This window comes from Rattus norvegicus, chromosome 4 (genome assembly GCF_036323735.1).
Source record: "Rattus norvegicus strain BN/NHsdMcwi chromosome 4, GRCr8, whole genome shotgun sequence".
NCBI lineage: Eukaryota > Metazoa > Chordata > Mammalia > Rodentia > Muridae > Rattus > Rattus norvegicus.
Window position 1 is genome coordinate 68915739 of NC_086022.1, and position 27463 is coordinate 68943201.

The window sequence follows — 27463 nt, forward strand, 5'->3', positions numbered from 1 at the left end:
TATAATTGAAAGTCGAGTGTCACCAAACCCAGCTTTCCCCCACTGAGACAATGGCTTACACTGCACACCAGGCTGGGCTCAAACTTGTGACAACCCTCCTACTTCAACCTCTTACATGCTGGAGATTACAAGCATGAACTGCCACGTCTGGCTATAAATCGACTTTTTAAAATAAACTACAGCCATTAGAAAAGTTTCAGTCCAGTTGCAGCTTCATTTCTAATGAGTATAGAGTAGTATACTATTGAGTATAGAAAGAATAGCTATATTTTTTTTTAGAACTGATACCTTCATAAAGTTTAATATACACAAAGCTGAGAGACAACACCATGAAATAAAAGATAACAAGTAAAAGACTCTTCTAAGACAATTTGTGATTCAGTCAGCTACAAAGGATAGGAGTCAACTAAAGAAGATAGTGAGTCTTTATGCTAACCTTTCTGATTTGTAAGTAACAGTCCCAAGGCATGTTTCCTAAAAGAAATGGCTGAGCCAAGCAAAAGCATTCATGGGTGAATTTCTGTTAAGACATCAGCTAAGATAGCATTTACCTTGAATAAGAAAACAATACTTATGGCATGCTTCTCCATTCTGGAAGAAGGATAAATCAGAGTAGGGTTTGGAACATAGAGATCTTGACATAATTCATAATAAATATTCCTACATGAAATTTCACATAGGACCCATAAAATAAAAGAACTTCAGTAAAAATACAAACAATAAGTGTTCATCAACAGCAAAAAGAGTGGTTGGTACTAACTGTCCAGCAAACATTAGAATGTTCTATTTCAAAACACAAAAGTCAAGGCAAGATATAAAGCATACGATGTGTATGAAGGGAGGATTTTTCTACTTGCTTATATATTGAAGCCGCTCATCGCTTTCTCAAAGTCCACTGGGTAACTGTTAATTTCCACTAGAGGGTCAAATGATCCAGACCTGGCAAATGTAAGAATATGTGCAGTCTATGTTTTGCATGGAGGCTGTGGTGGTTAACCTTCACTGTCTACTTGACAGGATGTGGGATTACCCAGGAGATAGAGAGATAGAGAGATATCTATATCTATATGTAGATATATATAGATATATATCCGTGTGTCTCGAGGGAGCATTAACAAAGAGAGAAAGACCCACTTTCAAAGACCTCCCAATAGGTCCCCTAATCTAAATAAAGAGGGCCAAGGAAAATACAGTGACACTGGCTGTCTTCACTTTTTCCAAGTGCCTATCATCAACTACTGTCATGCTTCACTGTCATCAGACTCTAGCTTCCTTGGTCTTTCACAGTGCTCAAATACTAGACTCTCTAGAAAAGAACTTGTGGGCCTCCAGCATCAGAATGGGTCTGCTGAGACGTTCAGTTTTGTGAACTAAATAACTACTTGGCTCTCTGGGCCTCCAGCATGCAGACAGTAGTTACTGGATTCCCCAGCCCCTATTGTGTTAGTCAATCAAATAAGTCCCCTTTAATAACATATTTACATTCTATTGGTTCTGGTCCCTCTAAAGAACCCTGCCTAATATGGTAGGGCAAGATCATAATAATAACCATGTTGGACTATGAAGATAGCTCAGGAGTTAAAAGGTGCTTCTTGCACATGCCTGGCAACTCAAATGTGATCTCCAGAACCCATACGTGAAAAGTTAAATTTCAGTAACATGCATTTACAATGCCAGCAACCCTACAGTAAAATGGAAGGTAGAGACAAGAGAATTATCCAAAAGCTCAAGTGTCGGCAAGAAGGAAGCCAAGAATCAAATCCCAAAAATTGTCCTCTGACTTCTCACACATGCTGCTGATAATGTGGGCTCTCATGCCCACATAACCACCTAAGCAGAACTATGCAAAGCTATTTTAATACTCAATGGTGGAAATTGCAATTACTCCACGACCTTTATAAATTTATCAAAACATTAAAAATGCATGAGTGCATGCTGCTGCTCCCCAACTCTGGTTCTACTAGTTCTGGAAGCCACCTCTAAGCCTCCCTGCAAGAATGGCACAGTTTAGGTGTCCTCTTTTCTCAAAATAATTTAACTTTAAAAAAAATGCTGATATTGTTGCTTATATAGAACCACAATAAAACTAATGTATCTTTCATACTAAGAGTTAAAGCACTGCTGTGAGTGTGCCTTCACTAAATGACTCTGGCTTCATCTATAGTCCTTCCACAGTAAGCAGCATCAAGGTAATTTTTTTGTTGCTGCAGTTAATACCCAATTTCACTTCACTTCCATGAGTATTGCTCCCCTGCCCCCGCCCTCGCCCCCGCCCCACCTTTGCTGTACTATAATCTTCTGAGTGCTTTCTCTATTATCAAAGTTAGCAATCTCTCACTTGTGCTTCTTACTTGGAGACAAGGAGGCAGCATACTGACACTCACTACCCATGTGAACTGAAGAACAGATAGATGCATATCTCCTGCTTATGAAGTGACTACAGATGTACACACTACAGAGCTGGCATCGAAGTCTGTACTCCTAGGAAATACATCACGGTGACTGCAATTGGAATCCTAGGGGACCATCCAACAGAAACTGGCACAGTGAGGACTGAGTTCCTGTCCTGGTTTCCTTCAGTGACTATTACAGGGTATTTGATCACATTGTGAACCCCAAGATTGTAAACTAGAAAAATTTTGTTGTGGCTCAGCCCTAGCACACACCTTTAACACAAGAGCTTTCTGTAAACAAGAGCTAAATAAAGTCAACAGTAGGTCAGGAAGCAGAGCAAGCAACCAGGAGACAGGGAGTGAACACAAGGAAGTAGAAAGGAGGGACATTGAGTTGAAGGATATTTAAGACTGAGAAGAGGAAAGCCTGCTTTCTTTTCTGATATGTCGGTTGAGTATGAACGTTAGCAAGGTGCTGTCTCTGCTCTCTGAGCTAGCAGACTTTCACCCAAGCATCTACCTCCCCAAGTTGCTTTGGTCGTGGTCTTTCATCACAGTAATAGTAACCCTGACTAGAACAGGGTTGGGGGGGAGGGGTGTTGTTTTTTGCTTGTTTCTTTTTTGCTTGTTGTTTTGAAACAGGGTCAATTTTATCACAAGTTGACCTCAATCTCACTATGGAGCAAAGACTGGCCTTGAATTTCTGATGACTCTGCCTCTCAGAGTGCCATGATCATAGGTGTGTACCACCACTCTTGGGTTTTGTGCACAGAAAACTCAAACTCAGGAAATCCACATGCTAGGCAAGCACTCTAGCAACTGAGTTACATAGTCCCTTAAATTCAATTCTTCCAGTAAGATAGCAAGAATGTAACAAAAAAAGTAGAATCTTCATATACACAAACAATAACCAAACAAATAAGAGAAAGCCCCATTTCAAACAGTAGTAAAGAAAATTAAATACTTAGGAATTGGTTGGAGAGGTCCTGAGTTCGATTCCCAGTTCCTAGCAACCACATGGTGGCTCACAACCATCTATTATGGAATCCAATGCCGTCTTCTGGTGTGTCTGAAGTATGTGGGACAGTGTGCTCACATACATAAAATAAATAAATAAGTAAATCTTTAAAAAATTAAAAAAAAATACTTAGGAATAATCTTAGCAAATGAAAAAAATCTATACAAGAAAGATCTAACAGACACAAAAGTGTTATGTTATAGTGTTTTACTTAGAGAAAATGACTCAACATTATAAAATATCAGCTTACTGTTAAATTTATAAATTTAATGTAATCTCAATAAAAATAGCAAATAAGGGTTTTGGTTTTTTTTTTAAATAAAACTAAGCAAGTTCTTAGATTGAAGAGATGGTTTAATGGGAGCACTTACTGCTTTTCCATGCTAAATTCTCAGCCCCCACACTGGACTGCTTACAACTGCCTAAAACTCCAACTCCCAGGGAATCTCACATCCTCTCTTGGCCTCCTCGGGCATACACACATAGATGAATTTTTTAAAAAGTCTTTTTTTTAAAAAAAATTAAAATTTAGGTTAGTAAATAGTAACATTCACATAAAAAATCTAAATCTCTAAGAACAGTCAGAAAAACATTGAAGACAATAACTATGAAGACTGGCCTTATTAGACTTAAAAACACTATAAAAGCCCCTGCAATTTAAACAGTGTACTGCTGTTACAGAAATAGACAAAGAGACTAGTGGAACAGAATGTATACGAACAGAATCAACCACACATGGAATTTTCAGCCATGTATGTATGTATGTATGTATGTATGTATGTATGTTTGTATGCAACAAACCATGCATGCAAGGTTTTAGCATCTTAAACCACTGGAGTTGATACAGACTTTCTAAAAAAGATTTTATCTATTTGTATATTATTTATTTTATGGTATGTGTGAATTTCTGTGTATATGTATGTGTACCACCTGCATGCCTGATGTTCACAGGACCAGAAGAAGGCATCAGATCTCCTGTAGTTACAGGCAGTTGTAAGGTGCCACATGGGAGCTGGGAACCAAGCCCTAATCCTCTGAAAGAACAGCAAGTGCTCTTAACCACTTAGCCATCTCTCCAGCCCCAAAATGGATTTCCTAAAGTTTTGTTTTTATTCTTTTTAATAATTATTTGCAGATGTAGATGTGTGCGTGTGACTACAAGTGCCTGTGCAAGTCAGAAGTGTTAAAGTTCCAGAAGCCAAAGTTATGATGGTTGTAAGCCATTTGACATGGAGGCTTGAAATAGAGCTTGGGTCTTTCGGAGCACAAGCAGCTGAACCATCTCCCTAGCCTACCAATATGGAGTTTTACAGTGCCATTTAAGGAAATAATTAAATTAAATTACAATTTTATGGGTTTGGGGATTTAGCTCAGTGGTAGAGCACTTGCCTAGCAAGCACAAGGCCCTGGGTTCAGTCCCCAGCTCCGAAAAAAAGAAAAAGAAAAAAAAATTATAATTTTATACTGCTGAAACCAAAGCTGCTTGAGACAGACATTTTAATTAAAAAGGAAAAGAAAGGAAATCTGGATGCTTAAAAAAATAAACTCAAAGTCCAGAGCTAACTAAAAGAAAAGATTGATAAATGTGACTATATAACTTAAAACTTTGTTTCCGTGGTTCTAAAATCACCACAACAAACTGAAGACAGCTGAACAACAAGCTGAACGGTGGAAGAAACTATTCACAACTGCCACAAAAGGCTAGTATCCCTAATATACCAAGAGAGCTTAAAAACTCACAGAAGCCAGGCATGGAGGCACAGGCCTGTCCTCTGGTAGAGTCAGAATGATCTCCGTTCAAAATCACTCTGGGCTAAATAGTTTCAAAATAATTTGGGCTACACGGTGAGATCCACACAATGTTGGTGGTAATTCAGACTGGTCTAATTACCAGGAAGAAATATAGTAATGGTAACAAAGCAATGTATGTGCCATTCTCTGCAGGGAGGGTGATGGCAGTGAGAGCAGTGGGACAGAACCCAGGGCCTCCTTAGCCTCTTTGTTTTGGTTTTGTTTGTTGTTTTGAGACAGGATCTAACTCAGTTACCCAGACTAGTCTTGAACTTGCAATCCTTCTGCTTCTGCCGAGTAGACAGGATTATAGCTGTAACTCCATTTACCATTACTGACAATCTAAAGATGGATCTCCAACAATATGAAAATACATATATACACAAGGTAGTTACTATATATAAATATAAGAGTGCTATTAGTAACTACAAAACACTATAAACTACATCTGAGAAGTAGAATAAGACCCAAAAGATTCACATAAAGGTTATGTGGTTTCAGAGATTTAAAAAATAAGACAAACTTCTTCAAACTGAACGTGGGAAATTATACAGCAAAGTTTGTTTGTTTTGTTTTTTAAAAAAAGGAAAAAAGGGGGTTGGGGATTTAGCTCAGTGGTAGAGCGCTTGCCTAGGAAGCGCAAGGCCCTGGGTTCGGTCCCCAGCTCCAAAAAAAAAAAAAAGGAAAAAAGAAGATGCATAGTATGTATAAGACTCTGGTTTTTGATTCCAAGCCTGGGAAAAGTAAAATAATGTGTAAAGGCTTGTATAAAAAGCCTGACCACCTGAGCTCAATCCCTGGACCCCACCTAGTTGGAGAAGAGAACCAATTCCACAAGTCATCAGACCTCCACAGGTACATACACCACAGAACACGCATGCTCACACACATGCACATACACACAAAATAAATAAATAACATAATTTAAGAGTTTTTGTTGGTAGTGATTGGTTGGTTTGTTTGGTTGGTTGGATTAAGGGAGGGTTGGTTGGTTGGTTGGTTGGTTGGTTGGTTGATTGGTTTAATTTTTCAAGACCTGATTTCACTACGTAGCCCTGGCTGTGCTGGAATTCACTCTGTAGACCAGGCTGGCCTAAACTCATACACATTTCTACCTGCCTCTGCCTCCTGAGTGCTGGGAATAAAGGTGTGTGCCATCATCACCCATATATAATTAAGTTAAAAGAAAACACAAGAGCTAGAGATGCTATTCATTAGTCGACAATGGATTTTGAATTTGTGAAGCCCTGGGTTCAATCCTTAGCACGCACATCCATGCATGCATGCAAGAAAGATAAACTGGGGTTAGGTTAGTGATACAGCTCAGTTACTAGAATGCTTGCCTAGTTTTCACAAAGCCCTGGGTGAAATCCCAACACCACCTAAACCAAGTGTAGTGAAAAATCTCGGCCAGAGGGTCAGACATTCAAGGCCATCAGCTATACAGCAAGTTTGAGACCAATCTAGAACACATGAAACTGTCATTAAAAAAGCAAACCTGGGGTTGGAGATGTGGCTCATTCGTTAAGAGCACCTCTTACAGAGGACATGAGTTAAGTTCCCAACACCCATATAGTATCGAGCAACTGTCCATTAACTCCAGTTCAGGGTAGGGGAGACAACATTGTCCCTTCTAGCCTCCAAGGAACCAAACATACAAATACATAAATGAAGGCAAAATACTGTTACATGTGAACTGTTTTGTTTTGTTTTGTTTTTTAATCTTTAAATCAAATTTAAAAGTCCTAGGACTGGGGAGGGTGGCATGCACACATGATGGGGTGGGGGAGGGGAAGGGAAGGGAGCAGGGGGGACACTTTCACTATATAGCCTTAGCTGGCATTGAACTCAGAGATCCACCTGCCTCAGGGTCCCAAGTGCTGAGAGCACAGAAATGGATCTCTATTTCAAGGCCAGCCTGGCCTACATAGTGAGACCGTCTCAAGGAAAAACAAAAGCCAAAGTGACTTTTAAAAGGGGTGGATAGGAAAGGATTAGAACGAAGAGAGAAATGAGAGACTATAGAAGGGATGGGGAGGCAGTGAGTTTATCTCTCATATAACTGACTTCTCGGGATCATTGAATAATGTTTTACATACCTGAAAAAAATTAAAACAATGCTATACAATAATTTTTACTAAATGTTGTAAAGCTAAAAGCAACTATATAAAAATGTAATCTATCTATCAAATTTGTTTCTCACGAGGGGATAGGTTAGTAATTCTAGGACTCAATTATACATGTACTAAGATTCAACAAATAAGAATGTTTTAGATAAGAGCTAAGTTTCCCACTACTAGAAAAAAAAAAGAAAAAGAAAAAGTAATAGTGAGAAAGAGAAAAACTAAAAGGAGCCCTGTGCTGTTAGGTACCACTGTGAAAGCTTATGGTCTGTATTGTATGTGGGACAAGAAGGTCTAAAAATAAAGGTGCATGCCTGTGGATGACACTGTATTTCCTAACTCTGTCCACTGAGAAAGCCCAGACATCAAGTTTACAGCCAACCAGATCTTGACTTCGAAACACTATTCTCTATTAAATAAAATAAAATATAAATAAATAAATAGATAAATAAATAAACGGACCAGCGCACTCACAGAAAAATCATAAATTAGCATTAAATCACACTATACTGGATAAGAAACATGAGCTGTCTTGAATGGAAAATTCATGGTTGACTACAGAAATAAAATGCAGTGCCTAAAGAACAAAACACACCCTTATCCCCACTGCTCAGCAAGCAAGAGGTAGGTGATCTCTTTCTTGTGAGTTCGAGACCAGCCTGGTCTACAAAGTGAGTCCAGGATAGCCAGGGCAACAAAGAGAACCCTGTCTTTAAAACAACCACAACAACAACGACAGAGAACAAAAGCCTTAGTACTCAGCAGCTGTAAGAGCAGCACCCACCAGCTGTTCAAAAGTTGTGCAAAGGAGCTTGAGTTTCTGTGCCTGAAGCCACTAAAGCTCCTGTCACAGACGGTTACACCTGTTCTGTTCTTATTTCAAGTCCTCCAACTCACTTCAAAAAGAAAAGAACAGAAAACTCAATTAAATATGGAAGAACACTAGTGACAAAAAAAAAGTAAACAAGCAGAAATCAACTCCAAACTAATAGTTAAGATTTTAGTACAGCGACAGTCAACAGAAGGTTTAATTAAAAAGCCCTGTCTCCCCTAAGGGTAACTGTCCTATCAAGGAAAGAAGTTGGCCCATACTCAGGAAGCGGAAGCAGGAAGAACATGACAAGCACAGCAAGACCTTGTCCTACCCCTACCAAAAAAGAAGTTAAGAATTAAAAAGTAACCCACAAGTTCAATAATCGACCTCTTGTCTTCTTATAGGAAAATACATGCTCACTTAGGTTTATATTAATACTAAGACATCATTATTAATTATAGTGTCTACAACTTTTAAAAATTATTCCAGGGGTTGGGGATTTAGCTCAGTGGTAGAGCGCTTGCCTAGCAAGCGCAAGGCCCTGGGTTCGGTCCCCAGCTCCGAAAAAAAGAAAAGAAAAAAAAATTATTCCAATCCCTACTGAGGAAGGGGGCTACAGAGTGGTGTTGGGGTGATCATTTTGTGCATTGTGTAAGGCTGTCTCTGTATTATTCAAAGGTTGCTTTCTGTACCTGCACAGATCATCACCTGCCTCAGTGTTTTGTAAATACACACTTCCCTCCCCTTCTGACTGGTTTAATAAAGAACTGACAGCCAATAGCTGAAACAGGGGAGGAATGGTGGGACTTCCGGGCTCCATGAGAAGACTCAGGCTCAGAAGAATTCACCAGAATGACAGGTCCCAGAGCTGAGCGAGAGGTAATGGGCTATGTGGCAGACATGGACTAGAATAGTGTGGTTTATTTAAGTTAGACAAGGCTAGTCGGGAGGTTCCCCACTATAGTGCCTAACCTACAATGAACAATAATCTCTTGTGTCATTATTGGGCAGGTCCATCAGTGGAGTGGGAGGTGAGAATCCTTGAATTCAGCGCTTGGTGCTAGGATCACAAGTGTAAGCCACTACACTCGTCCTCACCCTGCAATGTTTGTTTGTTTGTTTGTTTGTTTGTTTGTTTTGGGGTAGGGTTTGTTTGTTTGAGACAGGGTCTCATTATATACTCCCGGCCAGCCTAGAACTTGATATTTAGACCAGGACCTTGAATTCAGAGATCCACTTACCTCTGCCAACTCCTATTTAACAAAAACAAAAAAAAAACAAGGAAAGCTAAATATTCCCCAATAAGAAATCACTTCTAACAAGGATAAAAGCAGTTAAATAAGGAAAGCTGCCAATATTTTATTAATAAATATTCTGACTCCCCCCCCAGGCATTTATAATTTTAACATATTTCACTTAAAATTTTTTTTGTTAAGTTTTATTTTTATTTGTAGTGTGTGGGAGGTGCCCAGAGGCCAGAAGAGGGCATCCAATTCCTTGGAGCTATACAGTTATAGAGAGCTCTTAACCACCCAACACTGGTGCTAGGAACCAAATGTGTGTCTCCTGCGAGTGCATGCACAAGGGAGCTATCTGTCCTGCCCCTCAAAATAATCTCTCCTTAAAAGAACCAAGATAGTAAGTTGTCTTCAGGCATCTATCTCCCTCTGGAATATCTATTCTGTCTGCACACCTCCAACACAGACAAACCAATTCCTAGGCTAGCTACAGTCCCAGAGAAGACTTAGGACCACAGAGCTGTGCTAAGATCAAATACTATCTCACCTTCCTGTCCTACATCCTGGAAAGGTTATTTAATTCTATCCCTTGGGTTCCTATTGTAAAATGTGGATGATAATAACAACACTTATCCAAGATGTGAAAACTAAATATGTTAATTAACAGTGCCTAGGACTGGTTAAAGCATTCAGTACAAGTCCTGGATGAATTCCTGGAGCTCTGCATAACAAGTATCTGAGAACTTCCCATTCAACAGTATTACCCAATCAAATTCTTCTATCCCCAAGTACAAATTTCTCCATTCAAACCTCAGGGGGGGGAAATAATATAAGACATTAAAACACTGGGTCTCATGGGAAAAGATTGTATTCCTAGTTACTCGGAGGTCGAGGCAGGAAGACCACAAGTTCAAGGTGTGTCTGGCTACAGAATAAGTTCAGGGCTAGCCCAGGCAACTTAGTGAGACCCTGACTGAAATTTAAAAAATAAAGAGAACTGGGGATATATATATAGCTCAATGGTAGGTAGAAGGCTTGCCTCAAATGGGTAAGGCCTCAGGTTCAATCCGAGAGGAACCTGTGTGTGTGTGTCTGTCTATCTCTCTGTCTCTGTCTCTCTCTCTCTCTCTCTCTCTCTCATACACACACACACACACACACACACACACACACACACACACACAAGGATTCAAAGTACTAACTAGCCCTGGCCTACGAAACCAACAGTGGTCTCTTCTACTTCGCTCCAGATGGGTGTTCTGACTCTCCTAGAAGATTTCAAGCATGGCCCACACTCAGGATATTGGACTTCTTTTTTCTCTGGCCCAGTAACTTGTCAGCATCATAAGCACAAGGATTTCCACAAGCTCAGCACAGAGAAGAGGCAATATCAACACCCTGACCTGCCTTTTCCCCAACTCAATTTTCCTCACATTACTTATTTGTCATATTTGTCTCACTCTTCCCACCTAGAACTTGTTAGTACAGAATGAAGCTTTTGCTGTATTCTGCTACTCTCCTAGCACCAAGAACAGCGCCCAGTGTATTATAAACTAAAGCAAACAACTCAACGATGCAACACAGCAGGCGTTTCCATTCAAGGGAGACGGGGAAATTATAAACTCTTGTTTGTCCGCTACCAAAATGGCCAATTCTTAATTTAAAAAAAAAATGGTTTTTTTTGTTTGTTTGTTTGTTTGTTTGGAGATACAGTTTTACTATGTAGCCTGGCTGGACTGGAACTTACTATGTAGCCCAGGCTAGCCTGCAACTCACAGAGCCCTGCATGCCTGTGCCCCCCAAGTCCTGGGATTAAAAGCAGTATATATTTCCTATCCACCTTGCTGTGAGTTTAGCCCATGCAGCTGAGTCACAGCACATCCTTTCTACTGCTTGCTATTATGCCTACTTTACGAATGTATCAGATTTGTGCAGTCTACTGTCATATCTGAGGACAGTTACAAACCATTTTAGGGTACTTTTTTTGGCAAAGATTGTTTTGTTTTAAGACAGTTTCACTAAGTATCCCAGGCTAGCATCAAATTTGTGCTTCCCCACCATCCATCTCCAGAATGCAAGCTAATAGTCATGTGCCATTGTACCTAAATTTTTTTGATAATCTCCACTTATATATAAAATGCCAAAGTTGTTTGTCTGTTAACTTTATATCACCAAAAACATAGGAAACTGAAGGGGCGCTGCTGAAGAACAAACAGATTTCCCTTTCAGGGGACAGCCTGGCAAAGACAGGTCACATCAAAAACACCTGCATCTCTAACCAGCAACAGTTTCAAGGAATTTCTTATTACCTGGTATGAGCCAGGTCTTCTAAATATTTCCTTGTAATAACTGATTTGACTTAATCTAAGGAACAAGAGATACCCATAAAATTTTGGTTAAAAGAGTATAAGTCGGGGTTGGGGATTTAGCTCAGTGGTAGCTCTTGCCTAGCAAGCGCAAGGCCCTGGGTTCAGTCCCCAGCTCCGAAAAAAAAGAAAAAAGAAAAAAAAAAAAAAGAAAGAGTATAAGTCATATTACCATTAGTAAACTCAAGAAGCAGTAAAACAAAGTAAGAAATAATAGGAAAATGACTTTCAAACGGTGTACTTTTGTGGAATTAAACACTATACAACCAAAGAATGCCATACAGCCAACAAAAACAAATTTCAAATGGGATTTAAAATATGACCAAAAGTATACCCTACTATAAAAAAAAAAGTAACAACTCATAAAGCAAATTCCAATTTTTTCTTTTAATGATATAAAGAAGTCACACCTCAAATGTTAAATAGTTATTCATGAAAAAATATGGCCTTATATGTTATTTATATTTCTCTTTATTTTTTATAAAATCAAAAGAATGTGATTACAAAGACTAATATAAATGACTAAACAGGACACAGCAAACACTGTCATAGAGTTTAACTAACTTGAACAGTAATGCTGTTGTTCATGGGATGACATCAAAGTCATACAGCCTGGAGCTCAGGTGCGGGCAGCACCTTCACACCTCACTTCCACCAGAACTGGAGAGGAAAAACTCTGTGCTTAAGATGGAAAGAAGCCCCTAGTAGAATCCTGCCTATCTCTGACTCAGCTCACTGAGTGTCTAGTACACAATCACAACCTGTTGGCTTAAGAAAGCTATGGGGTAGAACTCCTGCTCACTACGAAAGCACCAAAGCTTGAGTCTCCACCTAGCTACACCAAGGAAGGCCCTATCTTTCTTTTTCCTTTTTTTCTTTTTTCCAAAATAAATTAAGACAAGTTTCGAGGTTTCCCATACAGTAGATGTGCCTGGTAAAGATACCTGCATGCAAGCCTAACTGTCTGAGCATGCACACCATAAGGACACAATAATAACAGATTTAAAGAATAAATTTAAAAAATTATCCATGTGGGGTTGGGAGTTTAGCTCAGTGGTAGCTCTTGCCTAGCAAGCACAAGGCCCTGGGTTAGGTCCCCAGCTCCGAAAAAAAAGAAAAGAAAAAAAATTATTCATATAAAGGCTGTTTATCTGTTCTGCTCCTCTGCAGATGGACTACTTTTGGAAACCTGAGGATGGGTATTAAAGGTATACCTCTCTGTACTTTAGGAACCAATTCTCATATAAATAATGTTTAATAATTAATGCATAAGTAACTTCACTTTTTAGAAAATGACTCATTAGAATAAATACCAATCATAAAAAAGCATATAGGTTCTAAATTATCAATATTTAAAAATTATACTTACTAAGAAGATACCACTTTTATGGGGCCTAGCAATAAAACTAACTTTTCTAATGCCTGATAAATGAACCACTTTAACATCTCAAAAATTAGGGGTCAAAAACACCCTGGACTCACCTGAGTCACCTGCACAGATGAAATTCTTCAACTGCTCTTTACAAATTGGTACTTAAATGTGTGACAAAAATGGCCAGGAAACACCTGAGGTTTGTCATGTTCTAGCATTGAGGCACCTAATTTAAAACCAAAAGATGCAACTGGGCATGGTAGTACATGTGTCTAGTTCCAGCATTTGGGAAGCAGAAGCAAACAAATCTGAGTTCAATGCCAGCCTGGTCTACAAAACAAGCTTCAGAATAGCTAAGTTTACACAATTTAAAAATCTGTCTTGAAGGAGAAAACAAAAACAAAAATCTCAGATGACAGGACTTGCAGCTTAATCATAAGCACCTGAGTTTTGACTCACCAGAACCCATGTTACAATAAAAAAAGCTTTAAAAACCTCAAATCTATAGTTTATTAACCTATCTAATCTCTGAATTACACAAAGAGATATATTTTTGTCAACTAGTTCCCTGGAAACTTCAAGCTTTTCAGTAATTACAACTAATTCTTGTTTTATTCTTTTTAGAACTTAATGTTGGATAGTCAATTCTGGTTGCTTGGAATGTTATAAGAGCATAGACTGTAGGCATAAAATTGGAAACGTTTGGTATCTACGAATTTCAGTTTTATGTACAATCAAAATATAGGAAAACATTTTACTAAGTGACTTTTATCAGACTGTTAAAGTTTGCTTTTACAAAAATGAGCATATTACCCTTCTTTTGAAGTGATAAGTTTGTGGGTGCTATCTGTTATCAGAGTCGTGTAATTTTAAAACTCTATAAATTTAACTGCACTTGAAAATTAAGTCAAACTCTATGTAGTTAGTTGTCAACACAGAAAGAACCCTGTAATTTCAATGGTTTTCTCTCCCCAGACCAGTAGAGGGAGACTAAGACATCTGGCCTGGTGCTGCACTGTTTCTGTAAAATTGGGGAGGGGGAGCGGAGGTTGTATTTAAATGTCCTGCTGTCAATCAAAGGATACTTCCTACAACCACAGTCACCATATCAGCTATAACTCCCAAGCGGGCTCTTGTCAAGATACAACATACAACGGTGCCCAGAAAACCTGCCTCACCTAAAGGTGACCGCAGGCTTTGCCACAACACCCAAATAAGGACTTTGGGAGCCCAACCCCAACTAGTTTCTTTGTTTAAATGCCTGCGAATCCCTCCCACGCCGGAGTCAAGAGGCTCTGGCGCCGCCCTTTATTAGCCTCACACTTTGATTACAAAACACACGAGTCGGCGGCCTGGCTGCGGAGGCGGCCCGAGCTCTCCGAAACGTCAAACCTGCGGTGCGGCGGCAGCATCGGAGGGCATCGTTCGCCACCGCACCGCCCCAAAGTTGGATGGCCGCAGCGCCCGGGCCGCCGCTGCGGGCCGTCCGGGTGTCGCCAAAGACGCACTCAGTCTAAAGTTTGAGGCGCTACAGCGACGCCCGGGAGGGTCTGCGGCGACGTTCCCCCCGCCCGGACAGCCCGCCCCCGGCCGTAGGGGGTGTGTTGCGGGGTGGGCCAGCGGATAGCTAAACTGTGCCCTGACGGGGCCCCGCACCTCGCGAGCCGCGAGTGCCACATCTGTTGCTCTGTTTACTCGTGCCGTCGTCCCGCCACCCCGTCCCGCCGCGCGAGGAAGTTTGATAAAAGAGAGAAGGGGGCGCGACGGGACCCGCGGCGGGGGCGACCCGCGACGGGACCGAGCGGCAGCCGCCCGGAAGCGCAGCAAGCGCGGCGGCCGGCGAGGGCAAGCACGGGGCTGCGGGAGCCCGGGACACAGCGGCCGGCAGCAGCCAGGGAAGTGGGGGACGGCGGGCAGCGGGCCTGCCTGCGCTCCGCCGCCACCCGAGCTGCGCTGCCCGCCGCGTCCCCCTCACCCCGGCTTCCCCTGCCAACTTCTCCGCCGGCCCCTTTGTTCCTGTTTGTTGTGGCGACTCTTCGCCCGGGCCGGCCGAGCCCACCGGCTCCGCTCCGCAGCCTGCCGGGCAATCGGGGGGGGGGCGCTCTCGCCTCCGCCCGGCCCGGGGGCTCAGTGCCTCAGAGTCGGGACGTGGGGCGCGACGCGGCGGCCCAGCCCGAGGGAGGCGCAGGCGGCAGCGGCAGCGGCGGCGGCTGGTCGGTGGCCGCAGACGACGGCAGTGGGACTAAGGGGGTTTATTTACCTGCCGTGGAACCAGTCCTTGCAGACATCGCACTCGATCATGAAGCGGTTCACGTCGTACGGCTGCCGGCATACACAGTACACAGGCGGAGGCGGAGGGGGCGCCGAGGCCCGACCTGGAGCCGACACCGACACCGCTGCCGCGGCGGCTCCAGCTGCTGCTCCCGCGGCCACCGCCGCCGCCGCTCCGGCCATCTTTAAAAAACACACACACGCTCGCTCCTCCGCTTGCCGACTGGAGCGAGCGCAGCCGCCAGCCAGCGCCGCCTCCTGCAGCAGCCGGAGCAGCAGCCCCGGCGGCGGCGGCGGCGGCGGCGGCGGCAGCGGCGGCGGCGCCTTAGTGCGCGCGCGCGAGCAAGGTCGCGGCTCAGGGGCGGGGGCGGCGCGCGCGATGCGCGAGGCCTGTCGGCTGCTTCCGGCGCTCCGCGGGGCCGTGCCTCTCGCGCACGTTCTCAGCCTCGGCGCGCGCTCCCTGCACCTTCCGCGTCGACCTGCGCAGCGACCCGCAGAAGGGCTGGCGGCCGTGGGAGGGGGCGGAGACGCCGCGAGGGCACGCGCCGCAGTGGCGGCGACGGGCGCGCGACTCCGGACGGAGGAGCACGGCGGGAGCGTGCGTGGAGCGGGTTTCCCTGTTCCTGAGTGAAAAGCCCAGGCTGCGGGGAAGCTCCTGCCGTGTGAAAGGTGGACGCTGTGGCTGTGTTCTGAAGCAGAGAAGCTAGGAGGTTTCAGCCCTCCAGGGTCGCCTCGACTCACGTCAGTTAGCAGCCGCCCACTGAGGATGCCACCCCCGTCCTGCGTGGGCCCCAACCGGGGTGACACGTCAGGCAGTTGTGCCTCCCGAGGTGGAGGAACGCCTTGTGAAACGCACTCAAACTTCCAAAAGCGTCGCGCCCAAATTCCCAGAGAGCAACTTGGTAATCTGTGTGTTGATTGGAGCCACTGCTAGGGGGAAGAACGTTGTCTCCAGGAGGAATTCCGTTAATATCTGTCGCCAAGGGGGAACCAGTCTTGAGATGGAGTTGGTGAGAGGAATGAAGAACCGGTGTTTTTATAAATAACATAACTTGGCTGTGATTGCTCTGCTCTGCTAATTGGGAAAGTAGGGAGAAAATTTGAAACGTCTTTTCCCCGGGAAGGGAGATGCCACAAAAAAAAAAAAAAAAAAAAAGAAAGAAAGAAAGGAAGAAAGGAAGAAAGAAAAAAAGAAAGAAAGAAAAAAAGAAAAGAAAAAGAAAGGGTCCTTTAGGAGTTTGTGTGTGTGTGTGTGTGTGTGTGTGTGTGTGTGTGTGTGTACCACAGGCCATCTCTGTTTTTTAGTCAAAGATGAGGCTGAATCAGATGTGAGGTGATAAACTGAAGAATAAAAGTACCCAACAAATTTCGAATAGAGAATAATGAGTAGAATGTTAAGGATTATCAATTCAACTTGGAAGCTGAATTTTTGTGAGCACTTATATCCAGAGAAAGCAAAAACTCCCTAGATAACTTTTGTTTGGGAACATGAGTAGGTGAGTCAGTTCACTGTCCGCAGGCAGTGAACCTCTGCTTTAGTCTAGCCTTTATTTTTTAAGTAGAGGAAACCTAGTAAATTACCACAGTCTCAGAATTGGGACTAAACTTGGTTCTTCATTCTATGTCCAATCCTTTCTGTACTACACCACTGTTTCTCACATACATCACAGGAAAAGAAAGGCCTGAAAATCATGGTCGACACAAACCCAATGAATTTGAAGTATATGTAATTTTAGCATATGTATCATGGGTTGACCAATTCCTGAAAGAGCTATTAAAAATTATAGCTAATAATGCCTCCTTGAATTACCTCAGGCAGAAGAAGAAAGGAGGGAAAGAAAAAACGTAAAAGGACATTATTTAATGTGTCTTAAAGCGGTTGCGTGAGGACTGCACAACCAGTGAATGAAAGGCAGCCAAAACTATCACGTTAAAGCCAGAAAGCAGCCTGGGGCACGGTGTTCTCTGAAGGCACACCTGGCTTTAGAAGAGTAACACCTAGTAGAGAGAGTATTGGTTACAGACAGCACATTGTTTCAATGGGTGATCATACTAAGGAAGAGGGAGCTGGGTTTTGCCCTGTTGAAAAGGAGAGTTACAAATATGGAAGAAGAAAACTAGAGCACCTTTTCTGGTAGGCGAGTAATAGAGTCCGTCTCTATTTGTAGAAATATGAACATACTCTGTCCATTCAGACGATCTGTGAGCAAACGAGTCCATAAAACACTGAGTCCAGAGTTTGGCTTCTGAATACAATTCCTCATTTTCCTTAGCAAAGTAGTTAATTCCAGGACTGGGAAAGAAGAAAAAAGCAAGATATATAAATTGAAATTTGACAAAGATTGTAACATGCATAATTTCAAGTAAATTCCCACAAAATTCTTAGTAATTCCAATGGGAAGGCAGGTGTAACTTAAAGATAGAGCTTAGGCTTGCCTAAGACCTGAGGTTAAACCATCAGAACCAGAACAACTAAAAACTAGCCATGATGCTAGACAACACCCAACACAGCACCTTTAGTCATCTGATCAAGTGCCCCCAATACTGTGACAATCAGACATTACACTCTACTCAATGGAATTCATTAAGAGAAGTTTCATAAACCCCTGTATTTCTGTTTGGTGTACGTAATTGACTCTAGGGTTTGGAGATGAAGATAGGTTTTAAAGATGAGAAAATAAGTCATAACACTATAAAGATAAAAATCTATTAAAGGGGGTGGTAAGAAGCTGTACACACAAATGTTCAGTGTGAGGCAAAAAGGATGCACAGTAGAACTCTGGATAATGCCAACATTTTTGTGGCAGCTTCCAGACATAGCAATTACGTACATGGGTTTGGATTTTGCACCCACATCTCTATGACAACTGCTCAAGCTTTAGTGTTTTCATTTTAATGAGAATGATAAGAATATCTGCCTCAGCTTAGGGTTCATTAAATGAGATAACCAACTGCTGAGGACAGTTCATAGCACATAATAAACCTTATAGCTGTTAACTGTAATTATCCATAATTGTTTGGTTATTAATAGTAGTAGAGAGGACTAACAGCAGCTAGGAAATTATCCCAAATTAGAGTTTGAAAGAAATTTTTAAAGTATGGACTGGTAAGATGGTTCAGTGGGTAAAGGTGCTTGTCACCGAGCCTGACAAGCTTAATTTTATCCCCAAGTGGAGAGAACCAACTCATGACCCTCACATGCTTAGTATGCGTGTACCTCAAACCCTCCCACTTCCCAGACACACTGTACAAACAAATGTAAAAAACCATCTCTTATACACATTTCATCAGCCTTTCTGCCCATAGATAAGTCATTTCTAATAAGGCTGTAGGTTTGATTAAATTGTGAGTCGAGTCTTGCCTCAATTCTATTACCTCAGATTCATTTCTTTATCGGTATGAATTAAGACCTTAACACTAAATCCAGAGGGATGTGAAACTTGAGTGTTGTTTTCTAATTACATAGAAGTTGTAAAATATGGAGCTGGGTTGATGGCTCCGCTTGTAAAGTGCTTATCACACAAGCTTGGGAACCTGAATTCCATCCCTGACACCTGAGTGAAAAGCTCAACACTGGGGAGATGAAAATGCTGGCTAGCCAGGTGAGCCCCAGGGTCAGTGAAAGGCTGTGTCCCAAACACTAAGGTGGGGGTTGTTGAAGACACCCAGTGTCTGTCTCTGGCCTCCTCACACTCAGGAACACATATGTGTTCACTGAGAATAAAAGAAATTTGAAACACAGTTTGTAGCTCCATCTCTCCTCAAACTCACAACGACTGATCTGCCTCTGCGTCTGACTCTCTTGAGTGCTGAGATTAAAGGCAGGTGCCAGCACACATGTAAACTGCCACTCAGTACTTTGCTTCACAGGAAAAGGGAAAGAAATCAGAGTTGCAAGCTATCTTTTTAACTAAGTACCTCAAAAACAGTAATAACTGTATAATAAACCTTAATAATCAGGACTTATTAAGGTAAAAAAAAAGTATCTCCATATGTTTGATAGTTAACTTACTATTGGAGATGGAGTCTCACTACATATAGTGAGATATCACAGACGGGGCTCTGGCTGACTGGCATGGAACTTGGTGTGTAGACCAGATTGGCCTCATACAGAGATCTGTCTGCCTCTGTCTCCTAAGTGCTGGTATTAAAAGCATGCACTACTGGGGTTGGGGATTTAGCTCAGCGGTAGAGCGCTTGCCTAGCAAGGCCCTGGGTTCGGTCCCCAGCTCCGAAAAAAAAAAAGAAAGAAAAAAAAATGCACTACCACACCTAAAGATACTTTTAAACAAATACAATGAAAAATGACTTTAGCTCATAGTAATAAAAGTAAGTTTAATTACTAAAGAGTTTACTATAGTTGGAGGAGACTGGAGTTACAGCTCAGTGATTGAACAACCTGCTTAGAATGAATGAGACTCTAGGTTCAGTCCTTAGCATGCCCACCCCCAGGGAAATAAAATAAGATTTTACAATGTAGATGCCATGAAGGAAAGAAAAGGAATATAAACATAGTTCTTGCTTTTAAGAAAATGATAGGGGCTGGGGATTTAGCTCAGTGGTACAGTGCTTACCTAGGAAGTGCAAGGCCCTGGGTTCGGTCCCCAGCTCCGAAAAAAAGAACCAAAAAAAAAAAAAAAAAAGAAAAGAAAATGATAAATAACAGAAAGGAAGAGGCCATGAGAGAAGAGTTGATAATAAGGTCCTCCAAACCCCAGATTTTCACTTAGAGAAAGGGGCACTCAATGAAAAACATATAGAATTATGGCACAGATTTGTATGAGAGGTGTCAGGAAGATCAAAGCTTAGGATGAGCTGGGCTTTGCTAAAAATAAGGGCAACTGAAAGGACCCTTTATATTTAGAATCAAAAAGGAAAGTGTAGTCACAATTCGTGAGGCAGATGAGGTAATGTGGATGCATGATAAAGCAAAATTGTTCAACCTCTGGTTTGGTTTTGTCACCCTTATCCAGGAAATCTTGTCTCAACAAGAAGAAAAAGACAAGAAACAAATCCATTTGACTTATTTGAAACAGGATTGAGTGACCTAGGTTCTCTGCTTGAATCTAGACATTTATTCATGTATTTATTTTTATATGTATGTATTTATGCACAAGCTTATGTGTACCACAGTACAACAGCCCATGGAGGCCAGACTAGGGCATCAGATCTCCTAGAACTGGAATTGCAAGTGGTTGTGAGTCACCATGTGGGTGCTAGGAATTGAACCTGGGTCCGTACAAGAGCAGCAAGTGTTCTTAACTGCTGAGCCATCTCTCTAGCCCTAGACTCTGTTCCTTTTTTTGTTGTTTTAGTTTTTTGAGGCAGGTTTTCTCTGTGTAGCCTTGGCTGCCCTGGAGCTCACTCTGTAGTTCAGGATAGGCTTGGACTCAGAGATCTGGCTGCTTCTGCCTCCTGAATGCTGAAATTAAAGGCATATGCCAGCCAGCACTGCTTACCCTAGACTTACATTTCTTGAGTGATGTTTCAAAGGGAACCATACAAAGGTAGAAAGTGGTGAGGCTAGAGAAAGCTGATACAGGAGGAAGAAGGCATTACACAGGGAAAGGAGAAATGCCATTGTCCAAGAGAAATAGAAGAACTGATAGCAACACAGAAAGCTGTTGTGGAAAGAGAGCAGAGACTGGAGAATAGAGCAGGTATTGTATGCCGGGAGCTCTTCCAGTACTATGGTACATGTTCTCTCTGATCACTACAGCCTTTGTGTGAGTAGTGCTGTGGTCCTCTGACTCTGACAGAAACAGGTAAGATTCAGCCACAGGTCTGCATGATGTCACTCCATCTCATCCATTTGCTGAAGAAGGCACAGTCCTGTGGAACCCAGGAGATAATAGTAAACTCAAGAGGCTGATGTGCTCACTGGCCTCAAGGAGACCTGTGAGCAGATGTGAGGGCCTCCATGATGGTAGGATGAACCTCCCTGGGTAAGAAGACAAGACAAAGGAAACAAATAAGTCTAGTGCTCCAACTTGTGGCAATAGTCTCACAGGCACATCCCTAAATCCAAACTGTGCATTAATGTGTGCAGTTTATTTGTTATATATCAGGTATACTTCAAGAAACCCAAGCTGGTATGGGCAAGATGGCATGATGGCTAAAGTTGCTTACTGCACAAGCCTCATGACCTCGATCTAACCTTTGGAACTCATGTAAAGAAGGAGAGAACAACTCAGAGCTGTCCTCTGACCTCTACATGTGCACTGTAGTTAGTATTTGTGCAACCATATACATTATACATATGTGCGCACATGCGTGTGTGTGTGTGTGTGTGTGTGTGTGTGTGTGTGTGTGTGTCCGCGCGCACATGCACCTGAACTTTCCACCATCCTGACTCAGCCTCCTGATAAAAGAAACTTGTTGTTGTCTTGAGACAGAATCATGTATGTAGACAATGCAGGCTAACCTCAAAGTTGCTTAGTAGCCAAGAATGGCCTTGATAGTTCTCCAGGCTCCATCTCCCAAGTGCTAAGATTATAGGAATGTGCTACCAGTCCAAGTTATTTGATTTTGTTTGTTTGTTTGTTTGTTTGTTTGTTTGAAACAGGGTCTTGTAATGTATGTGCTCCTACAGCTGTCCAAGGAAACTATTTTAAAAAACAAAGTAGACGGTCTGACATACTGGCAGGAGTATCCCTTTAATCTTAGCACGAGGGAGACAAGAGACAGGGAGATCTCTGAGTTCAAGGCCAGCCTAGTCTACAGAGTTCCAGGACAGCCAGAGCTACATACAGAGAATCCCTGTCTTGAAAAACCAATAACAATGATGATGATGACGATGATGATTATGACCATGACAACAACAACAAGGATATGTGATATGATAATATATGATCATCTAGACCCAGGCATGGTGGCACATGTCTTTAATCTCAGCATTCAGGAGGCAGAGATAGGCAGATCTCTGTGAGCATGGAGCCAACCTGGTCTACATATCGAGCTCCAGATCAACTAAGGCTACAGAGTGAAACCTTATCTGTAAAAACCAAAAATGACATGAATAAAGTAGCTGGCCTTAGTGGCAGAGGCTTGTAACTATCTACTAAAGAGAATAAGGCAAGTGGATAACAAAGTCAAGCCCCAACTTGCAGTTCAAAGTGAGTTTAAGGCCAACCTGAACAACTTAGTTAAGGTCTTGTTTCAAAATAAAAAGACTAGACAGGGGCTGGTGATACAGCTCAGTGTGGTGAAGTGCTTACCTTACATGCATGAAGAAAACAACAAAAAAAGTTAGGTACTGTACCTAAATTATCTTGAATATGTCAAAATAGTGATCTAGTCATAGGGACTGGGACCCAGGGTCAGGAATGGGAAGTACAATTCAAGGAAGGATGGATGGTTTATGCTGGTTGCTTAAGTACTTCCTGCTAAGATTCATGAACACGGCAGAATAGAAAAGACGAACCCCAGGACTAAAGCTGAGCACCAGGCCCAGAGAAGAAGCTGTCAGATCAGACAGGAAGACGGGACTACATGGGAGATGAAGGTCTCTGAAAACAAAAAAGGTCACTGGAAATGCTCTCTTTAAAATATACATAATTTATTTTTATTTTATGTTCATTAATGTTATGATCACATCTGAAGGTGTCAGAAGCCCTAGAACTGGAGTCACAGACAGGTGTGAGCTGCTGTGTGGGTGCTAGGAATTGAACCCCAGACCTTTAGAAGAGCAGACTATGCTGTTTAACCATTGAGCCATCTCTCTAGCCCCTGGAAATACATTTTTAACACTAGACTAAAAAAGTCTGATAAGAATGAGTTGAGTAAATGGGAGCATCAGGGTAGGGAGTGTTCATAAATAAACACTTAGAAAAATGTGCAGGAAAATAAATCTGCTTTAACTTCAGAACAATTAAAACTGTAAGAGGAAGGAAGCTATCACAGCACACTGTGGGCTTTGTGTGCATCGCACTTAAACCCTATTGTTTAAATAAAAATGAAAGAATATAACTATTCTTAAAAGATGGTTTGGGGGGTTGGGGATTTAGCTCAGCGGTAGAGTGCTTGCCTAGCAAGCGCAAGGCCCTGGGTTCGGTCCTCAGCTCTAGAAAAAAAAAGAAAAAAGGAAAAGATGGTTTGGGCACCTCATTTTAATCCCAGCATTCATTAGGTGGACGCAGCCTCTGAATTCAAGGCCAGCCTGGTCTACAGAGGTAGTTCCAGGACAGTCAGGATTACACAGAGAAACCCTGTCTCAAAAAAGCAAAAACAAACAAGATGGAAAGAGGCTCATCCAAGAAAGTCTAACATCCCAAGTTTGATTCCAGAGACCCACATAGTAGAAGGAAAGAATTGACTCCTACAAGTCCTCTGACTTTCATAAAGGTGCTATGACATTGCGCTCGCTCTCTCTCTCTCTCTCCCTCTCCCTCTCCCTCTCCCTCTCCCCTTTCCCCTCTCCCCTCTTCTCTTTTCCTCCCCTCTCCCCTTTTCCTCCCCTCTCCCCTCACTCCTCTCCCCTCAGCCCTCTCCTCTCTTCTCTTAATAAAACATATTTTAAAACTTTTTTTTTTTTGAGCTGGGGACCGAACCCAGGGCCTTGTGCTTGCTAGGCAAGCGCTCTACCACTGAGCTAAATCCCCAACCATTTTAAAACTTTTAAAGATGGAAAAAGAACAAGGAGGAGATAAAAGAGTTAAATCTTCAGTAGCAAAAAAATCAACAGCTAATGTCCAAATGTAAAGAAAGAGCTACATTTATTTAGAAATGTGGAGTCAGCAGAAAAATGGCTACACAAGGTCAAACCAGCCACCAGTAGTGGATGGGTCTGGACATCGTGCAGGGAGGGGCTGGTTAGAGCATAATGTTACTGACAGCTTGCCTTTGTCACTAGGAACCATTTCACAACACTTGATATATTTGATGATTAATTTTAACTGCAACTTGATCAGATTAAGAAATACATCACAGAAAAAAAAAAAAAAAAAAAAAAAAAAAGAAATACATCACAGGTCAGGTTGGGAAGATAGATCAGTAGATAAAGAGGCTTGCCACTCCAACATGAGGACCTAGGCTCAGATTCCAGGAACTCAAGTAAAACTGGGCAAGGTAGTACACAGCTCTAACCTTCATACCTACATATACATAAATAAGATTAAAAAGAAAAAAAACAACAGGGGCTGGTTAAGAGCACTGACTGCTTCGATCCCCAGCTCCGGAAAAAAAAAAAAAAAAAAAAAAAAAAAAAGCACTGACTGCTCTTCCAGAGGTTCTGAGTTCAAATCCCAGCAACCACATGGTGGCTCACAACCATCTGTAATGAGATCTGATGCCCTCTTCTAGTATGTCTGAAGACACCTACAGTGTACTCATATAAATAAAATAAACAAATCTTTAAAAAACAACAACAACAACAACACCCTAGGCTCCTAGGGAATTACCAAACATACCTTGTTTTGGGTATATCTGTAAGAGGGTCTCCAGAATTACTTAACTGAGAGGGGGAAGATGTCCCCACTACCCCATGTGCCAGGGCCCCAAACTGAATAAAAGTGGAGAAGGAAAAAAGCTAGTTAACCACCTGTACCCCCTTTTCTCTACCCAGATCTGTGCCCAGTAATAGACTCAGTGAACTGAAGTAAACCTTCCTCTCAAGTTGCTTTTTTGGCAGGAATTGCTCACATCAAGAAGAATAACCATTACAGTGTACGAATCATATCTTTGTGTTCTCATGATAAAATTGCCATTAAAACACACACACACACACACACACACACACACACACACACACACACACACACATATATATATATATATATATATATATATATATATATATATATATATATATATTTAGGACTTGATGGTTTAATAAAGAAAGCAGGAATTCTCACCAAAATCACTGTGACTCTTCCTAAGAAGGGCTCAGAGGGATCAGGAGCACCAGCCAACATGTGAGCCAAGCAATGAGAATTCCGACCCCTCACTAACTGCCACAGAACCCATGGGAGGCCGGCTGTTAGCCGCCCTTCCTAAGTGGAAGTCCCAGACTGCTCCATTTGCTCTTGGCCTTGTAAGAACGCAGACTACTGACTGAGCTCTACGCTCCGTTTCCTTGAGTCTAGCATGAGGCAGAGAACTGACACGGCCCAGTTCCCAGTAGTGCAGATACTGGTCGGCAACTACAAAGAGCAATGGGGCTTGGTTAAAGGCAGGGTTGATCGCTGAAGAAGCCTGCACATTCGCTTAAGGGGTACCAGGAGTAAGGGCCCTGGGAGAGCTTAAGGGCAGCTCAGCTGAACTCAGGATAACTCAGGCCTCCACAGCCAACAAGGAGGGGAAGGAAAAACAGAAAGCAAAGATTCAGACACACTAAGGTTCCAGTATTCCACAATAAATGCCCTCACTCAGGAATTGAGTTTCTCCAACTGACTGGCCTCCTGCTGCACAGTGAATCAGACAGGAAGATGCCTGTAAATGTCCCCCTTGCTTGCTTACTTAAACATCCACAGTTGGGGATCAGTTTAGAGAACCAGATAGACGGCAGGAAAAAAACCCAGCATATCCTCATGCATAGAAACTTCTGTGAAGACACACAAAAAGAGTACAGGAAGAAAACCCACACTGTATAAAAGGAAGGACTAACCTGAAAAACTAATACAAAACTAATACAAAAAGAACCACTCATCCTGCAAATCTTGACTCAGACTGGGTGTGGTGGCTCAGGTCTTAATCGCAGCACTGGAGAAGCAGAGGTAGGCAGACCTGTCTAAGTTCAAAACCAGCCTGGGCTAGGTAGTGAACCAGCCAAGGCTGCACAGCAGGAGACCCTATTTGAAATCATCAACGAAAACAAATCGAAGAACATAAAAGTATCGTTCTTTAATTATAACGAATAGTCTCAGAGAAACTTGAGAACAAATTTCAAGTAATAGGAGCAAGGTGCTATGGAACAGGCACCCCTCTGTTCCCTCGTAGCTCCTCAAACATACTGGGGAGTTTAAAAAGTATGATGCTCAAACAGTCTGTTTGTAAAACAGTGAATGAGTTCATCAAAGAATGAAAAAATAAAAAACAATGACCAAAATGTCGGATTGGGGGCTGGGGAATTGGCTCAACAGGCATAGTGCTTGCCTATCGTGCATGAAGATCCAGGTTCAATCCCCAGCTGCATACACCAGGTGTCATGGCACATGCCTGTGATGCCAGCTCTGTGGAGGTGAAAGTTGGAAGGCCAGAAGCTCAAGGTCAACATTGCTGTACAGACTGGACTAAGGCTGGAAGAGAAACAATTAAAGCGTTTTCCAAAGCATCATGCAAAAGTAAGAGGAAATGGGAAATACAAGTTGTGACACTGTGGGGCTGAAGAGACATGGCTCAGTAGTTAGAGCACCGATTGTTCTTCCAGAGGACCCGGATTCCATTCTCAGCATCACATGGCGGCTCACAACCATCAGTGGCTCTGGTTTCCAGGGATCTAAATGCCCTCTTCTGGCTTCCACAGGCACCAGGCACACACACAGTGCACAGACACACATGCAGACACAACACACCCGTACACACAAAATTTTTAAATTTTTTTTTTAAGTTGAGACATAGAAGATGAAGGAAGGCCAGCATCTATGATGGAGATTCTAAAAGGAAAGGAAATAGGAACAAGAATGAGGTATAGATCAAAGTAACACCGGAAAATAGGCCAGGAGGACGTCTCAGAGGGTAAAATGCCTGCTGCATAGGCATAGAGACCGGAATTTGGATCCCCAGCATCCAAGTTAAAAAGAGTGTGGTAGCATTTTCTCACTGGCCATCCAGCCTAACCAAGTCACTAAGCCCAGGTCACCGAGAGGCCCTGTTTCAAAAAGTAAGCAGAAAAGCAATAAACACATGTAGACCTCTGACTTCCACATGCACACACCTATATGCTAAGTGCATAAATAAATCATTAAGAAATGAAACACTGGGAAGAAGGTCCCTAAGCTCAGGCATGAAATGAGTAACTTTACCGTGAACAGGTCTACTATATGGTGAGAGCAATGTATTGACACCACAGCTAGAAAAAATCTCAACACAATAGCATCAAGATCTTAGATGATCCCGAGGCCAGTGAGGTACTTGGCAGG

The 27463-nt window shown here is 42.4% G+C and overlaps 1 protein-coding gene across 8 annotated transcripts in view; it reads right to left on the bottom strand.

The window, feature by feature from the left end:
* Kdm7a (lysine demethylase 7A) overlaps positions 1-27463 on the bottom strand; it is a 126717-nt gene that overhangs the window by 49476 nt on the left and 49778 nt on the right. For 5 of the 8 annotated variants that reach the window (XM_063286832.1, XM_063286827.1, XM_063286830.1 and 2 more), the window contains one exon: positions 15376-17679. In XM_063286832.1, the coding sequence (XP_063142902.1) occupies positions 15376-15569 (194 nt within the window). In that variant the 5' untranslated portion in view covers positions 15570-17679. Of the gene's footprint in view, positions 1-13225; positions 15292-15375; positions 17680-25237; positions 26411-27463 lie in introns of those variants that run through there. The other 3 variants (XM_039109016.2, XM_063286833.1, XM_039109018.2) reach the window with 3 other exon arrangements.